This window comes from Phascolarctos cinereus, unplaced genomic scaffold (assembly GCF_003287225.1).
Source record: "Phascolarctos cinereus isolate Bilbo 61053 unplaced genomic scaffold, phaCin_HiC Scaffold_4;HRSCAF=312, whole genome shotgun sequence".
In the NCBI taxonomy this organism is placed as follows: Eukaryota; Metazoa; Chordata; class Mammalia; order Diprotodontia; family Phascolarctidae; genus Phascolarctos; species Phascolarctos cinereus.
Genome location: NW_027555847.1, coordinates 93011011 through 93034263, shown reverse-complemented (window position 1 = coordinate 93034263; position 23253 = coordinate 93011011). Strand labels below are relative to the sequence as shown.

The window sequence follows — 23253 nt, the reverse complement described above, 5'->3', positions numbered from 1 at the left end:
GGGGGGGAAATGAATTAATAAAGTTTTTACTTCATTCAGCTATAAATCTATGTGTTGTGCAGAAAATGACTGAAAGAATATCATATACATTCTCATAAATTATTTGTAATTCTAAATGAGCCCATATTTATAATAATAATGAAAAGTCATTGTGTCACCTAGTCTGATAATCCACCCTTTAGGTCAGAACATTTAATTTTTACCTTGTAAATTATTTGGAACTACTGTTACCTTATTCTTCTAGGTGCCTGGCTAAGCAAGCAGTTCTGTCACTTAATTCCAAGGACTAGTCTTTTGGGGGGGAAAATCATAGTGTTGTCAATTATTTATGGAATTAAGACACTATGCTGAAAATTGGGGTGAAGTATAGAAGTAAAAGTATTAAGATATATACTTGTCTTCAAAGAGTTTCTATCTATATAAGGAGATTCTAAAAATATATATGGATTCATATATTAGTATGATGTTTAACCTTGTTGTATACACTATGTGCCAGCCTAGCTTATGTTAGGAAGAAGTCAGTGAGGCCTAGACAGGTTGACATTTTCAAGAAGAAAGTAAAATTTTAAGTAGGCTCTGAAGAATAGATATTTTGAAAATGCCTCGAGTTGGGAGATGGAGTATCCTGTTTAAAAGCCTTTTCTGTATCTGTTGATATAATCATAAGATTTTTGTTACTTTTGTTATTGATATAATCAGTTATATTAGTAGTTTTCCTCATGTCAAACCATCCCTGCATTCCTGGTATAAATTCCACTGGGTCACAATGTATAATCTTTGTGATATATAATTATGGTCTCCTAGCTAGTATTTTATTTAGGATTTTTACATCCATATTCATTAGTGAAATTGGTCTAATTTGTTTCTTTGTTTTTGCTCTTCCTGGTTTAGGATCAGCATCATATTTGTTTCATAAAAGGAGTTTGGTAGGACTCCTTTGCCTGTTATTCCAAATAATTTGTTTATTATTGGAATTACTTGATCCTTAAATGTTTGGTAGAATTCACATGTAACTTCATCTATTCCTGATGCTTTTTTCTTAGGAAGCTCATTTATAGCCTGTTCAATTTATTTTTCTAAAACATTTATTTAGATATTCTATTTCCTTTTCTCTTAATCTAGGCAGATTATATTTTTGTAAGTATTCTTCCGTTTCACTTAAGTTGTTAAATTTATTGGCATATAATTGGGCAAAATAACTCCTAATGCTTGAATTTCATATTCATTAGTGGTATATTCATCTTTTTCAGTTTTGATACTAGTGATTTGGTTTTCTTTTTTTTTTTTATCATTAGCCAATGGTTTATTCATTTTGGTTTTGTTTTGTTTTTTTTGGTAGAACCAATTCATTCATAGTTTTATTTATTCAGTGGTTTTTCTTACATTCAATTTTATTACTCTCACCTTTAATATCTAGGATTTCCAATTTAGTATTTAATTGGGGATTTTAAATTTGTTCTTTTTTCATTTTTTTTAGTTGCATATTCAATTCATTGATCTGCTCAATTGATATAATCATTTAGAGATAGAAATTTTCCTCTGATTATTGCTTTTGCTGTATCTCATAGGGTTCGGTGTGGTTGTCTTATTATCATTCTTTCTGATAAAATTATTTCTGTTGATGTAATCATTAACCCTCTCATTAGTCTCCAATTAATTTTTAATTGTGTTTCCATGGTCCCTGAGTATAAGTTCTATTGTATTGCAATCTGAAAAGGATGCATTTAGTTTTTCTGCATTTAACTACAAAGTTTTTATGCCCTAATATATGGTCAGTTTTTTAAAGGTACTGTGTGTGGCTTAGAAAAAGGTATAATCCTTTTTATTCCTACTCAGTTCTTTTCCCGATATCTGTCTTAATCAGGTTTATCTGAGATTCTGTCCCTCTCTTTGACTTGTTTATTTTTTAGTTAGATTTATCTGGTTCTGAGAAGGGAAGATTGAAGCTCCCCCACTCCCCCATATTATCATTTTTCTATCTAATTCTACCTGTAATTCATTTAGCCTTTCCTTTTAAAATTTGGGTGCTTGTAGCATTTGGTACATGTAGGTCTAGTGTTGATTACTTAAATACTTTAAGTATTGATATACTTTAGTGTAGATTGACTTCATTATCTATGGTACTTTTTATCATAATGTAGTTTCCTTTTTTGTGTCTTTTTTTGGGGGGAGGAGGGTTGTTTTTCTTTTTGGTTGGGCAATGGGGGTTAAATGACTTGCCCAGGGTCACACAGCTAGTAAGTGTTATGTGTCTGAGGCTGGATTTGAACTCAGGTCCTCCTGAATCCAGGGCCAGTGCTCTATTCGCTGCCCCTTTGTTTCATTTAATTAAATCTGTTTTAGCTTTAACTTTGTCTGAAATCATGATTGCTATCCTTGCTGTTTTTGCAACAACTGAAGCATAATAAATTTTGCTCTAGCCCTTTATTTTCATTCAGTGTGTATCTCTTATTATTAAATATGTTTCTTGTAAACAGCATATTGTCAGATTCCGGTTTTAATGCATTCTGCTATCCGTTTCCATTTTGTGAATAAGTCTATCCATTCACATTTAAAAGTTAGTATTACGAGATGTATATTTCCCTCCATCATATTTTTCCTTACTACCCCCTAATCCACATACCCTTCTAAGAATCCCTCCCTTATCCTCTCTCCTTACCCTCCTTTTTCTTAATCTGTACACTCTTCTAAGAGTCCCTCTCTTATCCTATCCCCTCGCCCTATCTTTCTGTTAGTTAAGAAGACTTTTATACCCTTCTAGATGTATGTTATTCCCTCTAACCCACTTCTAAAGAGTATAAAATTCTAGCACTAGTAGCCCTCCACCCTTTCCTTCCCTCCACTGTAATAGTTCTTCCATTCATCCCTCAGTTTGTATGTTATAATTGTTCTGTTTTACCTCTCCCTACCCAGTTTTATTTTTTAGGGTTGTCCCATCATATTCAATACAACCCCTCAAGCCTTCTATCTGTGTATGCTTTTTCAAACTACCTACCCTAGTAATGATAACATTCTTAAGAGTTAAAGATGACATTTTCCCGTATAAGAAGTAAACAGTTTGACCTTATTAAATCCCTTATAATTGGTCATTCATGTTTACCTTCTTGTGTTTCTCCTGATTCTTATAGGTCAAATTTTCCATTCAGTTCTGGTCTTTTCATCCTGAATATCTAAAGCTCCTTTAATACATTAAATATCAGTTTTTCCCCTGTAAGATTATACCGCATTTGTTGCGTAAGTTATTCTTGGTTGCAAGCCCAGCTGCTTTGCTCTTCAGAATATCCTGTCCTGAGGGGCAGCTAGGTGGTACAGTGGATAGAGCACCGGGCCTGGAGTCAGGAGGACCTCAGTTCAAATCCAGCCTTAGATACATAATACTCACTAGCTGTGTGACTCTGAGCACCAATCAGTTAATCCCAATTGCACTGCACCCCGCCCCCCCATCTTATTCCGTTTCTTGCAGTCTTTTAATGTAGAAGTTGCTAAATGTTGTGTTATCTTGACTAGCTCCATAGCATTTACATGGTTTCTTTCTAGTTGCTTGAAGTATTTTCCCCTTGACCTGAGAGCTTTGAAACTTAACTATAATGTCTGTGAGTTTTTTGTCTTGACATCTTTTTCAGGTGATGATAAGTGGATTTTTTCAGTTTCTATTTTCCCTTCTAATTCTAAAACTTCAGGGCAATTTTCCTTAATGATTTCTTGACATATAGCATCTCTGTTTTTGATCCTAACTTTCAGAGAGTCCAACAATTCTTATATTGTCTCTTCTTGATCAGTTTTCCAGGTCAGTTGCTTTTTTAATGAAATGTTTCATATTCTCTTCTATTTTTTCATTCTTTTGATTTTTTTAATATAATATCTTATTTTTCCCCAATTATATGTAAAAATAATTTTTAACATTTTAAAATATTTTGAGTTTTATGCTGAGTGAAGTGAGCATAACCAAGAGAACTTTGTACACAATAACAGCCACGTTGTACGATGACTAATATTGATAAACTTAACCCTTCTCAGCAATACAAGAATCTAAGACATCCCCAGAGGGCTTGTGATGGAAAATGCTATCCACATCCAAAGAAAGAACTATGAAGTTGAATCACTATCATTTTTTTTTCTCTTCTGTTGAGTTTTGTTTCCTCTTTCTAATGGTTCCTCCTCTTGGTTTTAATTTTTACTTATGACTTCGCTAATGTGAAAATATGTTTAATAGGAATGTAAATGTATGACCTATATGAGATTGTGCGCCATCTTGGGGAGGGTGATAGGGAGGAAGGGGGAGAAAAATTTTAAACTCAAGAGCATATGGAAGTGATTGTTGATAAATCAAATTAATAAAATTTTTTAAAAAAATAAGTATTTTGAGTTTTAAATTCTCTGCCTTCCCCCTGTCTCCCCTCATTGAGAAGATACACAATTTTGTATAGGTTATACACGTACAGTCATGCAAAACATATATCCCTATTAGCCTTGCTGTGAAAGAAAACACAGACCAAAAAAACCCACGAGAAAAATAAAGTTTTAAAAAGTATGCTTAGGGGCAGTTAGGTGGTGCAGTGAATAGAGCACCGGCCCTGAAGTCAGGAGGACCCAAGTTCAAATCCAGCCTCAGATCAAACACCTGACACTTAGTAGCTATGTGACCCTGGGCAGGTCAACCCCAGTTGCCTTTAAAAAAAAAAAAAAGCCTGAGAATAGCCAATGTTTCACATCCTTGGACATCTTTGTGAAGAAGTGCGGTTGAGATTATTTTCTCACATGTTTTTTTTGGGTCATGCTTGTTTTTTGTTGTTGTTTTAAAATATTTAAATTTTTTTCCAATTACATATAAAAACAGTTAAAATTTTTTTTTAATTTTAAGTTCCAAATCCCCTCCCTTTCTCCTCTCTCCCTTGCCTGAGACAGTGTGCAATCTGATACAGGTTGTACATGTGCAGTTAGGCAAAACATATTTCCGTATTAATCATGTTGTGAAAGACAACACAGACCAAAATAGCCCTAATAAATGAACAACCAAGAAAAATAAAGTTTAAAAAAAAGTATGTTTCAGTTTGCATTCAGACTCCATCACTTCTTTCTCTGAAGGTAGATCGCATTTTGTATTATAAGTCCTTTGGCATTGTCTTGGATCATTGTATTGCTGAGAACAATTAAGTCATTCACAGTTGATCATTGTACAATGTTGTGGTTACATATACAATGTTCTCCTGTTTCTGCTCACTTCTCTTTGCTTCAGAAGTTCATTTAAGTCTTTCTAAATTTTTCTAAAAGCATCCTGCTCATCATTTCTTATAGCGCAGTAGTGTTCCATCACAGTCATATACTACAGCTTTTTCTACCATTCCCCACTTGATTAAGTATCCCCTCGATTTCCACTTTCTTTCTTTGCCACCACAAAAAGAGCTGTTGTGTAAATATTATTGTACATAGCTGTCTTTTTTTTTTTAATCTCCTTGGGATATAGACCTAGTAGTGGTATTTCTGGATCACAGGGTATGTGCAGTTACAGCCTTTTGGGTATAGTTCCTAATTGCTCTCCAGAATGGTTGGATCAGTTCAAAACCCAACAATAGTGCATTAGTGTCCCAATTTTCCCACATCTCATCTAATATTTGTCATTTTCCTTTTCTGTCACGTTAGCCGAACTGATAGGTGTGAGATGATACCTCAGAGTTGTTTGAATTTGCACCACAGATTTATAGCACTTTGGGCATAGTTCCAAATTCATGCTCGTTTTTTGTAATTTTTCGACATTCATGTGGTTCCTTCCATTTACATTGTTGTGTGTATTGTTTTCTTAGCTCTGCGTTCATCAAACTAGGGAGTACCACATTTGTGAGGGGCAGAACTGTATATAAGTCAGCCACCAATAATCACTAAAAATATTCTTGGCTAGGGAAGGAGAAAGCCAAGTTACAGGGAGAGAGTATTCTGTAATTTCCCATTTCTCTGCATAAACCAGGTAGAGTGACAGAACAGGAGTAAGAAGATTAGTAAATGTTCTCAGGATAGTGACTGCTTCTACCCTATAGCAACAACATACTTGAATACCAATAAATGTAAGCATAAAAATTTCACTTTTAGGCCTGTCTGTATTAACTACTTGCATTCAAGGAACCTAGTTCATTATTACTTTTTTTCCATGGAAAAAGAAAAATTTATTAGAGGTGCACTAAGCAAGGGAAGGTGGTAGACCTGTTTACTTCTAGCATGTGTCAGTTCTTAAATACGTTGCTGCCTGTTCTTCTAAGACTAGCCTTGCCACAGTTTTTTCAGGAAAATTAGCTATTTGTGTCTGAAAGTGGTACAGTTGGGTCAATAACAATTCCACAGTGGCTTAGGGGAACAGTGTCTCTTGTACATTTTAATTAAACTGCCACTGGTTTTCTCATCTACCTTTGGATGTCACTTTTCATTTGTAGCTAGTTTCTCCATCTGTAAACAGGAAATCCAACCATCTGATTCTTTCTGTTTTATTAGAATATTCAGGCTAGATGATATTCATGTGAAGTCCAGTGTAACTTATTTGGAAAAGATGATATAGATATTAATCCAGGGGATAGGAGTAACATGCTTATAAGATTTTAAAGAGACAAAGATGTTTAAGTATATAGTAAAGGGGCATTAGAAGATGACATTGTCTTTGTCTTCAGTGATCAAAGATGATTCCATTTTCATTTTAAGACTCAGGGCAGCTAGGTGGCGTAGTGGATAGAGCACTGGCCTTGGATTCAGGAGTACCTGAGTTCAAATCCACCCTCAGATACATAACACTTACTGGCTGTGTGACCCTGGGCAAGTCACTTAACTCCATTGCCTATCCTTAAAAAAAAACAACCTAGAACCCACACCTATCAGATTGGCCAACATGACAAAACAGGACAATGATAAATGTTGGAGAACATGTGGAAAAATTGGAACACTAATGCAGTGTTGGTGGAGTTGTGAAATGATCCAACCGTTTCGGAGAACAATTTGGAACTATGCCCAAAGGGCTAAAAAAAAATGTGCATACCCTTTGACCCAGCAATAGCACTTCTAGGGCTATATCCCAGAGAGATCATGCAAATGGGAAAAGGACCCACATGTACAAAAATATTCACAGCAGCTCTTTTTGTGGTGGCAAAGAATTGGAAATTGAGAGGATGCCCATCAATTGGGGAATGGCTGAGCAAGTTGTGGTACATGAATGTAATGGAATACTATTGTGCTATAAGAAATGATGAACAGGCTGACTTCAGAAAAACCTGGAAAGACTTGTATGGTCTGATGCTGAGTGAAGTGAGCAGAATGTTGTACACAGTATCAGCCATGTTCTGCGATGACTAATATCGATAGACTTAACACTTCTCAGCAATACAAAGGTCTCATGATGGAAAATGCTATCCACATCCAAAGAAAGAACTATGGAGTTTGAATGCAGATTGAAGCATACTATTTGCTATTTTTTTCTTCTGTTTTGTTTTCTCTTTCTTATGGTTCCCCCTATTGGTTCTAATTCTTACGTCATCACTAATGTGAAAATATGTTTAATAGGAATGTATATATATATATAGCCTATATCAGATTGTGTGCTGTCTTGGGGAAGGGAGGTGGGAAGGGAAGGGGAGAAAAATTTAAAACTCGAAAGCTTATGGAAATGATTGTTGATAATTCAAAATAAATTAGTTTAAAAAAATAAAAATGACCTAAAACCTAAGGGTATTTTCAGCATCACCTGAGTATGCACCTAATAAGGATAGCTCTTAATTATACCTTTATCCAAAGACAGTTCTTCAGTAACTCTATCTTCCTTATAAACCTAGGGAGTAGCAGAACTGCTGTTTGGAAATTAATGTCCCCAAATGTTGATGCCATTGAGAATAGACTTTAAAGTCAGATTAGCTTTTCCTAGGAAACTCTATACTGGTTATTTTTAGCAAATTCCTCTAGACCCTGACAACACCAAATGTCTTGGAAATCATATGTTGGGTAACTATATAGCTCACTTTAGTTGAATTTTTTTCTTCACAAATATACTTGGTGTGAGCAGCACATGTCGAGTGTCATATGTAGCCTTCTGCATCTAATCCAGTTAATTTACACATTGGAAATAAAGAGATGTGACCAATTCCAGGATCTCCACATGATATACACTTATTTAGGGAAAATTTTAAGTCAGTAGTTGCTTTTCAAAAGAACTTTGATCTGGCTTCTTATGAATTCCATGTTATGTCTTATGTTTCCTCTAGTCTTCCAAAAAACCCAAAACCGCAGAAGCAGATACCTCAAGTGAATTGGCCAAGAAGAGCAAAGAAGTGTTCAGGAAAGAGGTGAGGATGGAATCAAAGTTTGTGATGTTAGATCAACAGTTGTGCCTTCTATTCCAAATAAATATATGTATAGAGAAAGGGTATCTCTCTCTCTCTCTCTCTCTCTCTCTCTCTCTCTCTCTCTCTCTCTCTCTCTCTCTCTCTCTCTCTCTCTCTCTCTCAACCAGAATAGAGGGGACCGGAAAGTATAACCACTCAACCACTCAAGGATTTCTATTTCATGGTTATACTTCAGCCCTTTTGAGGGACTAGATTTTTACCTAATTTCACATAACTCTGTAAATATCTGAATAGTTAGCTTTCTGGGGTGACAGTTGTTGGGTCCGTCTCCTATCACAGATGTCTCAGTTCATCGTGCAGTGCCTGAATCCTTATCGGAAACCTGACTGCAAAGTGGGGAGGATAACCACAACTGAAGACTTCAAGCATCTAGCCCGCAAGGTATTCTCCCAATCCCCAGCCCTTGGCCCCCAATTTTCCCCCATTTCACTGAGTTTAGTTATTCAGGTGAGGCCTGAAGGATATCCTTCATACTGAAAGTGCTGTGGCCTTTGGCAACTTTGATCTGGAGTATAAGACAGTTTCCCTTTTTGAGTCCCCAAAGATAGAGGGAAGGTTGGCTAGCAGCTGCTAGCAGCTGGGCTTCATATAAATGTCATTTAAAGCCAAAAATCCTCTCCATCCCTAGGAATTCTGGGGGAGAGTTTCCCCTCTTCAGTTACCCATTTGCTTGTTCACAGATGTGAGTAGCACTAGGCAGTATACTTTTTGTTCATAAGCCACTTTATAAACCTTTCAGGATCATTAGGGCAGTGACAAGAATATCTATATACTTCTCTCTTTGCCTGGTCTATTGTCACTACATTTGGTACAGTGGCTTTTTGAAGAATGTGCCTTATATCCTTGGATGACTTTAGATGGCAGGATTAAGTCCCAGTGTCATTTTACCCCCACACTGATTTATCTACCATGGTCTTTCTTGTTCCCTTTATCCTTTTCCTTGGGGTGGGCCCTCTAAACAGCTGACTCACGGTGTCATGAACAAGGAGCTGAAATACTGTAAGAACCCTGAAGATTTGGAGTGCAATGAGAATGTGAAACACAAAACGAAGGAGTACATCAAAAAGTACATGCAGAAGTTTGGGACTGTTTACAAACCCAAAGAAGACACAGACTTGGAATAAACTTAATGGGTCAGCAAAGGCAGTTTAGAGTGGGAAGACAAAAAGTTAACTCAATAAGAGAAGTCCATGGGCCTGTCCAACCCATTTTCCACAACCTTGTCAGGGCTGTTGCCAGTGATGACTCTTGGCACTTGAATCATATGAGTCATGCAGAGTAAAGAAACCATATTCCATTTAAGACAAAACAAGGCCACAGTCAATATGCTACTGGGGTAGGTGGGCCAAGACTGTCAGGAACCTGGGAGAGAGGCTATTCCCCTCAGTCTCCTAGGCCTGACCCCCATTCTCTAACTTGGGTCTCCTACTTGGCGGTGCTGTTAGCGCACTGACCCATGCGCACCCCTTCCTCCCCACCCCATGTGCCGGGGAATCTGTATTATATTTTAACGTATATGTGAATATATTGATAAATATTTTTTTCTGGGTTTTTGTTTTTGTTTTGGGGTTTTTTTTTGTTTGTTTTTGTTTTTGCTTTTAGCCTATGCGTGCTAAGATCACGGGAACACTTTGTAAGGATAGTTTGGGTTCTCCTGCAAGGTTTAATCTGTTATCATGTAAATATTCCAGAGTAGGCTACCTCTGAGTTTCTGGTCAGCCTCATGCTATGTTGATAAGATTGATTTTACTGCTTAAAATCATTTTACTTTATCCAATTTTTACTGAACTTTTTATGTAAAAAAAATTAAAATAAAATCAATTAAAGAACTTGGCCTATACTTTACCTACAAAATTAATTGGTTAAAAAAAGCTTTAAGAACCAAGTGGACATTATGAGTTTGGCTTCTGGGCTTTGTTATGTGGGTGGCATTCCAGGGATATGGGTTAAAAGGAAAAGAATATCGTGTGTTTAATAAGTGTTTAATAAGTGAGAGAGTAGTCATAGTATGTGGCTCATAGTTCAAGAACGAAATTATTTTCTGGCTCTTCCCGGAATTTTTGCATCCTTGCCCTCAAATTACACAATGGGATAACTTTTAAACAAAAATAATGATGACAAGCAGTTGTTCATTGTGAATCTCAACTGAGCTGTCTCAGTAGGTTCTTTCACACTCAGTCTCCTTGATAATATGATCACAAAGTGGATATTCTAGATTAGGGCCGTTGAACAGCAAAACAAACTGATCTGCTGTGGAACAAATTTTTTTTCTTCATAAAATAATGAATGGGTGAAAATTATGTGGAGACAATTTTTTTTTCAACTTGTGGAAATTTTTACACAGCTTTCCAGAAGTAAAATGGGTTGCCCATCTCAGATAGTAGGTTCTCCTTCAGTGGAGGTTGGATGGTGACTTACCAGGGATGTTATAGAGGGAATTTCTGTTCATGTGTGGGTTGAGCTTGTTGCTGACTTGAAGTCCCTTCCATCTTGGTCATTCTTGGTTATACCTATAATCTAAGCCTGTTTAGCACCTAATTAGCAAAATTAAGTATAATTAAAGAGCCCATAGCAGACTGTAAGATGAGGGTCATTTAAGGCAGTCCTTCTTGGCCTGAATCATGTGATGTTAGACCTGGAAGTGACCTAAAAATTCATATAGTTGTAACTCTGTCCCCACCCCTTCATTTTATAGAAGAGGAGACGAGAGGCTTAGGGCTTATTAGGCCAATCCCACCTTTGCATCTGTCACTTTTCCTGGCCAAATAGGGGGAGACAACTACTAGGCAGCAGTTAACTCACAAAGCCCTGGATGGGTCCTGACTTGGAGTTGGGGGGGTGAAGGGGAGGCAGGAGCTTCCTCCCCACCCTCAATCCTAGAGAAGTGGGTGTCTGACTTCAGAGCCTATTTTCTATTAACCATTCACTAAGTCTAAAATCTCCTGTTTGCCTCGATCAATAGAGGGTAGAAGAAATAACATCCTTTACCCCTGGAACCATCCATCTAGTCAAAGAGACAATATACACATGTGTAAGATCACTCATAGTACATGGTGTGCAGTAAATGCCAGATGTCGGGGATGGGCAGAACATTCTGTAGTGTTTTAGAAGAGGGAGAGAGTGGAGTGCTGGAGTGGGTCTTAGAAGGTGGGTGGCAGTGATAGTTCATGCTTCTGCAGTCCTTTACCTCAGCCCTACCAGAAGGTATGGTCAATGCAAGTCTGATCTCATTCCCACTTTACAGAAAGCCTCAGTCTCAGATAAACCTTTTCTGGGAGATGTGTGGAAAGACATAGACAAAAAGCACACCATATTTAAGGAGGGGTTGAGGTGCAGGTGTTCTAGTACTGGGATTTCTTCCCCTCACCAATAAAGATAGGGCTCCATTAAGGTATTTTAAGTTTTTGTAAAGTGGTTTCCTCATAACAATCCTTTGAGGTAAAAGTACAAGAATTAATTCGTATTTTACAGATGAGGCACAGGAGGGGAGAGGAGTTGTCATGAGTCATTCAGTGAGTTAATTTAATTGGGGCTCAAACTTGAGGATATAAATGAGGATAATAATACCTCTAGTGCCTGTCTCATAGACGTGTGGGAATCAAATGAGATAATTTATTTAAATTCCTTTGCAAACTTTAATGCACAATATGAATGTAAACTGGCTAGATCACTATGGTCCTGGGCCTAGGGGGCAGGGCAAAGTAGCTCCTCAGATTTTCTAAACTGGAATCATTTAGTCATGTAAGTGGAGGACACCTTAGAACATAGAACATTAGAGCTAAGAATGGCTTTAGCATCACCTTATTTTTAATGTGAGGAAAATGAGGTCCAGTGACTTTCTCAAGATCACGCAGGGGGGTAACGGGTGGCAGAGCTCAGTTTCAAATCTAAAATCCAAGTCCTTTGACTTGAAGTTAAATGCACCTACCACTATACCTTACTGCCTCTCCTTGGTGATTTTTGACATTTCTTTCCTTTGTCTGTTCTCGTTTCTGGTTTAATGAAGGGAGAAAATGCCATGTGTTTCTGAAGTACTTCTCCATCCCAGAGGGACTTTGGTTGGCCACTGCCTTCTCTTTCAGAAACCCAAGTACCTTTATGAATGACTCTGGGACAGAGGTGGTTGGACCTAACCCCCTGACTCCATTGGAGCCTGGCACAACAGATTCCTAAAGCTCTGAAGCAGATTCTTTAGTGTTTCACTCACAGCTGTTGTGGTTTGATGCAGGAAGTAGCCAGGATGGAAAGAGTATCTCCTGTATGATCTCCGATCATCATAATGACCAACCATGATTCCAGAAGACTCATGATAAAAAGTGATTGACTCTGGGTGCAGTTTGAGACATAGTTTTTCCCTCAGTTTTCAATTTAGATAAGATCAGGGAAAGAATTTGTCTTGCTTGACAATATTTGTAACAAAGATTTTATCTTTATGGCTTCCTCAGGAGGTAGGAGGGAGAGGTGGCATATATTTGTTTGGGAAAATTTTTTTTTAATGAAGTAAAACTAATAGATGGCAGATGGGCTTATAGTTTTCTGTCAATCCATGATTAATATTAATTCTATTGAGCATCTTGATCAAATACAATCCACATAATGTAATCTAATTAAACAACTTCCATTTTTTGTCAGATTGAAAAAGAGAGACTCTGATGTGGCCAGCTCGGACTTCCCCAGGGAGTCAGAGACTCTCAAATGGGAACTAACTTCTTCCTTGAGTTGGTGGGGAGAACAGAGTTCTACAGAGATATTTCTCAAAAGGCTCAGCCAACCAGCCTGACTGGGCAGGTATGGGACCTTAGCATCTAGCCCCCAAAAATGGCAGCCTTCTGTTGCTGCCTGCAGCCTTAGCTCCTTGTCTGGGGAGGGAATGGGAAAGGAAAAGCCCGGCTAGCTCTGCCTAACCCTAGAAAACAAATTGACCTCAGATACTGATAGATAAAAGGATCAAGCAAGTGCCTGAAAGTACAGCTAACAGAATAACATGCTCACTGGTAGTGAACAGAAAATTGTATTTGTCCGAAGATGGCTCATGGAAGAACTAGAAAGATGTCTCTGCTTTCTCTATTGGTGTGTCACACCAGGCAAGTCACTTCCCCTCTCGGGACTTCAGGTTCCTCTTCTGTAAAATGGTCAGACAGGATAAAAGATTCTTAACCTTTAAACATTTTGATAACTATTTCAGTTCAATTGTTCTTTATAATCCTGTGTATTTTACTTTATGCTTTTTGAGAAGGGGTCCATAAGTTTTCATCATGACACAAAACTAGTTAAGACTCCTTGGATTAGATTGGTCTCAAGTCTCTTGCAGCTGTTATATTGTCTGTTGTAAGAAGTCCTTCAAATGGCATCATGGAATAATAGAACTGGCTTCTCAAGCCTGCTTCTTGTGGGCTATATGTGTCTGACTCTGAATTAGGTCCCAATCCCTTGATGCCCCTAGACTTTTCTAAATCTACTGTAAAGTAGCTGGTAATCTGCAGTGGTAGTTTTCTTACTAGGAGTTCTCTGCACTGATAATCACACACCTGAACAAAAATTACAAGGTCTCTCCTGGTTCTGACATTAGATTCTGTGACTGATAACTTGGGGGACGTGTGGTTGAGGTTAGTAGGAAGCCCACAAGGAGAATGGTACTGGTCAAGGAAAGTGGTCATGGAAGAGTCTTCTCTCAACATGTCCTGATCCCTAATGGCTGTTCTTAGCAATTCTCCAACATCACTTTCCCCACTTCTCCTTCCACCCTCTCCTTTCTTTCCCATCCCAGAGGGGACCATCTCTGGTCATCCTGATCTATATCTTGCCACTGAAGCCAGATGGCTCTAGAGGAGAAAGTGAGGCTGGTGACCTTGCATAGCCCTCCCTCACTTAAATCCAATTCATTTGAGAGTCATGGCATAATTTTCCTGATGTCATGGTGCTCTTCAAGAATGAAGGACAAACAACAACAACAACGACCCATCCCAGTAAGGCCAGACAACTGAAAGGAGGTTAGACATGTTATGCTTTTATTTGTAAACGTAAATGGTGAGACCAAATATTGGTGTAGAGGTAGGGGTTCGGAGGCCCTCTCCACCTAAACCTAATTCCTACTTCAAAGAAATGGAAACTTCCCATCCTGGCAGGAAGGTCAAGAGAGTCTTCCATTACTCCAGCCCCTAGTTCTCAAGGAACTTCACTGTGGGGCAATAAAATGGGGACCAAAGCCCGTTCCTATCCATTGGATGTTATGAACCACCTTCTGGGGCTAGGGAAAAAGGCTATGGGGGCCTCATGAGCCTTCCTCACAGGTGGAGCTATGATACTAGGAACCTGGCTGGATGAGAGGTATAGAGGGGATGAACCCTGAAGTCAAAGCAGCCAGCCATGTTTCCCTGAGAGAAGCAGGGTGATGGAGGAAGGGAGGGAAAGCCCCAGGCTGACGAAGCCAAGGCCCATGATTCATACCATGGAATTACCCTCATCAGGGCTCCACAGGGCCCTAGCCACATCTTCTCGGCCTATTGCCTTCAGTGATGTCTCCAAGACCTCAAGGGTGGCTCCAGCCCCGCCTTCAGTGGCCCAGTTGCGTAGCAGAGTGTGAGCAGGTGCTGCGCCCTGGCCCATCACTTCCACAGCCTCAGCTTCATAGCCCAGTTGCTTTGCCAAGGCCTGCCAGCCTGCCCTGGGTGGGCTGTCTGCCCCCAGCAGCTGCTCCACCTCCTCTTGTTGCCTCTTAGGCAGTTGCTCATAGAGACGCCACTGACAGGGTTCCATCTGGGCCCCTAATGAGGAAAGGGTAATGGTAACCCAAGAGAAGAGACGTGGGAGTGGGATTCAGTGATGAAAGAGGGTAGAGATGGGGGCTGGATGGTCAGTGGCAGGAGGAGCAGTCTGAGCTATAGGGAAACATGCAAGCAGAGTGATGGTCTCACCTTTGCCCAAGCCATGGAGTTCATGGAATCCTGTTGTATCTAAGCAGATACTGCTGTCATTGTGTAGCTTCTCCCCCTCAGCAACACCCAGCTCCCCAATCCGAGCCTTTGCCAGCTGTTGTTTCTGTTTACAGGTTCTCCAGCTGTTGAGTGGGTAGTTGCAAGAGCATGAGCCTTAAAGTGCCCAGGGACTCACCCTCTCTACCCACCAGCCTCCAGATTCTCCCTACACATTGAGTTTGGTGCTGGGCTTTGGGAAGGGGGTCCAAGAGAGACTTAGGCTCCCCACCTACCTTTTGAAAGCAACATAGCCTAGGAGTCCCACCACCACAGCGGCCAGCAGGGAGCAATAGATGGGGATGATCACACCAGAATCCCTGGGAGGCAAGGGAAAGGTGGAGGAGATATTGGAGTCTGCGCCCTTGGCTTCTGCGTCACGGATCAGGATGTGCAGTTCCTCATCTGAGAAGGGGACAGAGGCACACAGCAAGAGGTATGTGGATAAGTTCAGACTACTGGGAGACTGAATGACAAGTGCCAGAGAAACAAGGAACAAAGGTATGGGGAACTTCCCTAGGTGAAGCCTCAGAGGTGTGGGTACAGGCCAGAAGCATAGGTGAAGTCAGTTGTCAGGTGCAGGGTAATAGGAATGGAGGGATGGGAGAGAGGCTGAAGAATATAGCCAAGGGGGAACAGAATGATGGGGAGAGGGCAGTGGACCAAGGGACAGAAAACAGGTCAGAGGGATGACTGAGAGAAATAAGACACAGGGACAGAGAGGTGGGGACAGGAGCCAGTGACTGGATCCCATCACTCTTCCCCTCCTACCTGTGTTCCCAGGCCCATGAGATGTACTGGGCAACACACCGGTATTCAGATGCCCCAGAGCGAAACAGAATACTTTGGGTGGGGAAAAAGCTTCAGAGCCATTGGCCAGGATATCTTCTTTTCCCCATGACCAGTACTCATCATGTGCCTCCCTTCCTTATCTCCTGGGGTTGCCTGGGATTTCTGGGGACTTGATATCCCCAGTTCCATCTTCATTCTACCTCTCACCCACCTCCCCAAACAAACTTGAGCCCCTCTTTCCTTTCCCATTTGAGTCAGACTGCAGTTCCTGCCACACCCAAGTCCTCAGTTCCAGAGTTCCAGGCCTGGATTCTGACCCAAACTAGAACCTCTAGGGCCTCTCCTTCATCTCTCCACCCTTGGCTGTAGTGGGGTACTCATGGGCATCCTAGGATTTAAAGCTGGAAGATTAAGAGATCACATAGTCCAACCACACTGCCTTTTCAGCTACTCTGTACAAGCAGTATTCTAAGACACTAGGGAGGAGAGAGGAGGCACAGGCCCTTTTCCTGGGTGTTATGTGGTGGAAGATGGATTGGGGAGGAAGAGAGGTATCTAGCTCATAACCTGGACAAGAAATAAAGGCATATGAAATGAGATGTTGGGGAGAAAGTGGAGGAAGCATTAGGGGCCAAGATTCATTTCTCTTACCCTGGTCCCTCTCTGCCTCTACATCCCTGTGTTTTATGATCTTCACCTCCGTATTTGGGGAGGAAAGGGTGGAGAGTCAAAAAGATTAAATACAGATAGAAGGAAGGATGTATGGAATGATAGAGAAATGGGAGGGAAAGTCCTAGGAGTCAGAGGGGAAGAAACAAAAGGGCAGTTGGGTGAGAACCAAACAGGGATGGAATCAGAGGGATGGGGTTAGTGCATACAAAGGATTTGGAAGGAGGCGGAGATTAAGCTCATGTAGGAGGCTACACGTGACCTTTCTATAGGAGGAACTTGGTAAATGATTGTTGAATGGGGGACAAATATAGAGGGGCCAGAGAGATGATTAGGACAAGGAGATGGAGAATAGAGGTTAGAGATAACATGGGGCAGATAGGGGTGAGTGACAAGGTAGGTGGCCAAAAGGATGGGAACTTCAAAGAGGAACAGAGCAACAGACAAAGGGGCAGAGGAGGGGCAGGTGACAAAAGGGACATTAGGTCAGGAGGATGGGAATAGAATTTTGGAATAGAAGGTCAGAGGAACCCTTTCTGCTACCATCTTGGACAGTGTGGAACTGATACTCCACCTGTGATTTATCAGGGCAGAGTCAATTGTGACTATCATTTACCTAGTCCTGGACACTGTGCTTCTCAATACAGTCTAAAACCCATTTAGTTTCATTGGCTGTTGTACTGCTATTGAGTGTGACTGACCTAAGGGCTTGGAAGGAGCTCTCTCTTTCACTAAAAGAGCTGGCCTGGAAAGCTGGGGAGCCTTGAAGAAACAGAAGGGAGAGAACTAGAGAGGGAAGACTGGACAGACCACCCTTTGTAAGGCACCAGAGAAGAGAATGGCTTGGCCTATCAGCAGTGTGCTCATGCCCAGTTTCCGTACGTGGGACAGCTTGTTGATGCCTAATCACAATCCCTTGCATCTCCCTCTTGGTAAACTCCTCTCTGGCAATGAAGGCCATTACTCCTCCACCTAGGGGAGAGCAGAAATTTGGAACCCTGGGGACTCTAATCTCTCTTCGGGGAAGGTCTTCATGGTCTGCTCAATATGGTCTCCTTTCCTACTGAAGGAAGGCCAGGCTCTTCACACTTCCAGCACTTTCCTACCCATCACAGGGTAGGACCTTGCACATAAGAGGCTCCTTAAGAAATGTTTATTTGCTTTTTTTGAACTCTGGCTATTTTTGCTACTCCCCACCCCCTTTCCCAGTCGTCATGTCATGATTCTGAGACCCTATGACTACATTCTTTCTCTCCCATTTTCCAAAATCCTCCCTATCTTTTAAGGCTCATGCACCACCATCTTTTGGAAAGCCTTCCCCCAAGTAACCCAGTCCCCAGTGATTGCCTTTCTTCTGCTCTTGAAGCCTTCACTTTTTGCATCCCAAATTTTAGCCCTGTTTTTCTTGGGCATGACTGTGACTCCTCTCCTTCCCCAACCTCACCCATGCAAAGTGTGTCAAAGAGTCGAGTACAGGCCAGAACCACAACTTTGCTCTGATTGCAATGGGTACAGGCTTTGCAGGGCTCTTGGAAACTGCTCTCTTTTGAATAGGTGTCTGGAGGACAGGGTTGGCACACAGTGTCAGTGTCCTTCCCACAAGGAATCTTGGCTTCACTGCCTGGGGGGCAGGCCTTGCATGGCTGGCAATGATTGGTGCTGCTGAGAAAGTGTCCAATGGGGCAGCTGCAACATGGCTGGCAGGGCTCAGAAGTTCCTTCTGAGGACAAGGTCTCATCTGTGGGGGAAAGTGGGGAACAAAGTAAGACCTGGCAGTGTTACAGAAATAATCCTAGGCTGGGAAATCTGGGTTTGAGTATCATCTCTGATACTAACTCACTATTAGGCCAATAATTTCCCCTTTGGGACTGTTTCTTCCTAGGGGAGTTGACTAGGGGATCTCTCAGATCCCTGCTAGCTCTAAAAATGCCACGACCACTTGGAAGAATCACTTCAGTTTGGGCCTCACTTTTCTTCCTCTGTAATATGAAAGCTTTGGAAGGGATCATTTCTAGAAGCTTCCAGTTTTTACATTCCATAGTTTTAGTCTGCTTTCCTGCCTTTCTCTCCACCTGTGATCTTGGGCCTTGGTTCCCACCATTTGTAGGCTTATCAGCTTCGCAAGGTGATCTGGCATTGATCAGGAAGCACGATAATAATCATGAGATGTCTGTCTCTGCAGCACTTCAAAGTTTATACAGCATTTTCCTCCTCATCCTGGGAGGTAGGTTGAGGCAATTAGAATTGTCCCCATTTTCTACATGAGGAAACAGGCTCAGAGAAGTTGAGGCTTAACCAGCTAGTGTCAGAGATGGCATCTGAACCTAGGCAAAAGCCAGTGTTCTTTCTACCACCCCTGAAGTGCTTTAGAAAAATTTAAAGTACCCTACAGGAAGACTGATGACAATTATATGAAAAAATATATCCTCCTCTCCTTCCTTTCCCCATTCCCACCTCCTTGTCCCAGCTGCCTGCCAGGCCTCTCCCCGATCATCTCCTCCAGCCCCAAACTTGAGCACACCTGCATACGCATACACACACACACACACACACACACACACACACACACACACACACACACACTCTCTCTCTCTCACTCTCTCACTTTCATTCTCACTCACTTACTGGAAGGACATGGTTTACACTTCACATCAGCTTCTCCACAGGGCTCTGAGGTCCCCCAGTCTGGGGGGCAGGTGTTGCAGCACAGATCTCCCCAAGGGAAGAGCCCACTGGGACAGAACTGTCCAGCCCACACCTGGGAAACAGACTCAGTAAGGAGGAATACCAACAACTGGGGAGGACCTAACCCCCAAATTTCAGCTTCTCTGGCCACTCCCCACTCCCCCAGGCTCCTGATTCCTTCCTCCTCCCTCTCCCCCAGGCTCAGCCCATGGAGGTGGAGGAAAGATGGGAGCTGGCAGAACAGGGACCAGAACCTTAGGTGGGGGAGGGTGCTGAGAAGAGGGACAGAGACACAGACAAGGAGAATGTGGTGGAGAACGTTGGGAAAGAAACACTGATGTGTAACAGCTGCAGTCAGGAGAAGGGAAGAAAGAGAAGGGGGTGGGGACCTGAGGAGACTTCCGCTGTGACCCAGCAAGAGGGGCCTTCCAAAGACAGGCTGAGAGAGAACTAGGACAGCCTCCTTCAGCTGAAGACAGAGAGGGGGATGGGGAGACAGAGAAGATGGAAAAAGAGAGGAATGGGGAAGTGGGGGAGATGGAGGGATGAGAAGATGGGAGGAATGACAAGGGAACAGTGAAAGGGACAAAGAAAGAGACACAAAAATAGGGATAGGGATGAAAACAATACATAAATACACCCCCCCCATCAGTGACCTTTGCTTGGACAGAGGATGAAAAAAATGGGCTGGGGAGGGGGCATAGTTTGCATCTCCTGTTCACGATTTCCTTTCATCCCCAATAATTTCTTTCAGTTTCTGCAATCCAATTTCTTTTATGTCTCTGGACACTAGGGAGTATTTGCCTATATGAGGGGAGATGGGACCATGACTTTTCTGGTATAAACCATACTCTTTCCTCCTACCCTAACAAGTCCCTGAGTAGATAGGAAACGTCTCAGATGGGGTCTTGTTCCTGGCACCCTCAGTCATCAGTGTAATCAGATGATATTGAGGCCCAGAGAGGTATGGTACCTTCCCCTGAGTCACACAGCAGACTCTTTCGAGAACTCAGAGGAGGGTCCCGCAATGAGACCCTGCTTCTAGGCATAAAAATGCCATTTCCTGGTTGGCAGGGATGCTCAGTGCCAGAGATGCCAGAAGTGGGGACGAAGGGTACACCCTTTTCCCCAAAGGAAATCTTAGGCCGTCTGGACTGAAAGGAATGAAATAAATGGATGGCCTAGAGAGGAGGACCCTGCCAACCAGATTCAATAATGACCCTCCAACTGACAAAGACCTTCCTGAATCCAGCTACATAAATCCCTGCACCCCACCCCCAATTCCTTCTTCCCCTTTAGAGTTCCCTTTGAAAGTGGTATGTCTCAAGATCTAGTGACCCCGCCTTGACCCTAAGATGCAGCCCTGTCTGGGATGCAGTTAGAAGGTTTGTGGGTGGAGAGCTTGCAGGACCGAACCCAGCTCTGTTTCTAATTGTCCTATTGACTTTAAGCAAGACATCCCTTCTCTGGGCCTCAGGATCCTCAACTGTAAATTGAGGTTATTAGATTAGACCTAAGGTCCTTCTCAGTTCTAAATGCGGTTCCACTTTCTAAGGTCCCTAATGCTTTGTATTGCCCATCTGGCTCTGAGCCTCAAAATTCGAATTCTCTGGGTTAGGCATTGTGGGGTAATCCCAATCGCACTGAGAGCTAGGTTTCATAGCTAGCTCTGCTCCCTGCCTGGCAGCTGGAGCAGGAAACTACCCCTCTTTGCATCTCAGATCCCTCATCTGTAAAATTACTTCCAGGATCTCAAAGTGTCTTCTCAGTTCCATGTTCCTCTATGTGTGTGCATGCTTGTATGTGCATGGCTGTTTTCTGCCGGGCCCTCGGCTCTGTCTTCCCAAGTATATGGCTCATTATTTCCATGAGGCCACACCCCTGCCTTGGGGGCTTTCATCCTTTGTGAATAGAAGGGGAAGGGAGAACTTGGGTGTACACACATTCCTGGGCCCTAGGCTTCCCCGCCCACCCCAACCTGGCTGAGGCTTGCTTGGTATATATGGTGAAAACTCCTGATCCAGAAAGGAGGGGTAGCTGGGGGGCGGGAGTTAGAGATTATGTTCATGACTGTTTCTTAAATCTACATGGGATCTGCTTTCAAGCCATGAGCCCTGTTTTCTAGTTTTGCTGCCAGCATTAACTTGATGTGTGAACTTGGCTAAGTTCCTTACCCTCAGTGGGCCTGTTTCCTTACCTTGAAAAGAGTATCGAACTAGTAACTTCCCTAAGGACCCTCCCACTCCAATAGTCTATTACCAACTTTTCCATCTGCCTGCCTCAAGAGTCTGAAATGCCCCTTTCCAAAATATCAAGGGCCAGCTCCCTCCTCCTCCTCCCCACCAGCGTCAGACTCAGTGGACAAAAGCCTCCCTCCAGAATAAAGCGCCCCCTTCCAACAGTCCCCCCGGGGTTCCCACCACTAGTCTCCCCTCCCACTGGGAAATGGAAGTACCTTCCCAGACTTCATCTGAGTTGGTGGCTGCCTTGTCTGGACGCAGAGGGATGAACCGGGTTACCTCTGGGAAGGGACATAAGCGACTACAACTCCCTTCCCATGGCTAAGTCAGAACTACGGTCCGCCGAAGGGTCCTGGCCCCTTTCAGGAGCACCCCCAAAGGGTGTGGGACGAGGTTGTCTCCTCTCAGCCTCTCTCCCTCCCTCCCAGGTGTCTCTCCCGGGTTAGGACAGGTCATCCACCCATGGGTGGGGCAGATGGGTGTGAGACCAAGGGACAGACAGAGCCTCACCTCGGACGGAAGCAGCGACCTCAGGAGCAGCCACAGGAGCCAAGGGCGCGGCCGCCGCCTGTCCCCGGACATCTTCTTCGGCTCTGGCTCCCAGGTCCCTGCCCGGGTCCACAGGGAGGGAACCTAGAGGAAGCTCAGTACTTGCCCTGCTCCAGGGGCGGGCGCAGAATGGGGAGGGGTACGAAGCGAATGGGGCCGGGAAGCCCTAGAGAAGGACCCGAAGGGAGGTCGGAGAGGGAAGCGGCAGGAGGGAAGCCTGTACGAGGGTGGCTGCAGGAGCCTGAGTGAGACCTTGGAGAGGCCAGAGAGGGGGTAATGTGGGTTAGAAGAGCCTGGGGGTGAAGTGGGGTGAGAGCGGGGTTTGGGGATCAGGAGCCTGGGAGGACAGGAGTCTGGTAGTGCTCTTGGGGGGTCTAAGCCGGAGCCCAAACGGAGCAGAGGCTGGAGGAACTGAGGGGCGACTGGAAGGGGGGGGTTAGGACAGCAAAGGACCAACTCCTCTCCCTCCGCGCCGCCGACTGGTTCTCCTGCTCCTGCCTCCCCCTACCCGCCGCCGAATCCTCCTCTCCCTCCCCCTCAACCCCCACTTTCTGAACTGTCGGACCTCCCGCCCATCCCCGCTCTGTGGGGGCTGGGATTGCCTCCCGCCCCGCCCCGTCCCGTCCAGTCCCGTCCGGGGCGGCATCTAGGGAAAGGGGCCCGGGGAGAGGCGGGGCTAGGGGGTCCCGAGGGAGGGGGCACTAGGCCCCCCCCATCCCCATCTTAGCTCAATTAGAGACCTGCTGGGGCAGGGCACGCGCGCGCACAAACAATAGAAGCAGACAGTCAGCCTGATCTGGGGGCCCCCGCACCGTCCCTTGCACAGGCCACGCCAGCCACGCCGACAGCGGGCGGACCACTCATAGCACACACGCCGGGTCAGATGCTCCGCTCCCCGGCTCATTTCAAATTTCAAATCTCTGCAAAGCTCCGCTGTTCCATCAGGGTAGTAGGCGCTCCCCCTACCGAGGCGCA

The 23253-nt window shown here is 43.3% G+C and overlaps 2 protein-coding genes across 2 annotated transcripts in view; one reads left to right on the top strand and one right to left on the bottom strand.

Moving 5' to 3' along the window:
- The window catches only part of SETD2 (SET domain containing 2, histone lysine methyltransferase), a 93501-nt gene extending 83300 nt beyond the window's left edge, over positions 1-10201 (top strand). The window contains 3 exon segments of the mRNA XM_020999125.2: positions 8232-8312; positions 8652-8753; positions 9335-10201. Coding sequence (XP_020854784.2) covers positions 8232-8312; positions 8652-8753; positions 9335-9496 — 345 coding nt within the window. The 3' untranslated portion in view covers positions 9497-10201.
- Positions 10202-14359: 4158 nt separating this feature from the next.
- Positions 14360-22816, bottom strand: LOC110216984 (death domain-containing membrane protein NRADD-like). Its single transcript, XM_020999087.2, has 6 exons — positions 22240-22816; positions 19430-19562; positions 18249-18542; positions 15580-15748; positions 15287-15429; positions 14360-15136 (listed from the first exon to the last, which is right to left on the bottom strand). Exons 1-6 carry the CDS (start codon positions 22309-22311, stop codon positions 14814-14816), a joined length of 1134 nt encoding a protein of 377 aa, XP_020854746.1. The 5' UTR covers positions 22312-22816; the 3' UTR covers positions 14360-14813.
- Positions 22817-23253: the final 437 nt, after the last annotated feature.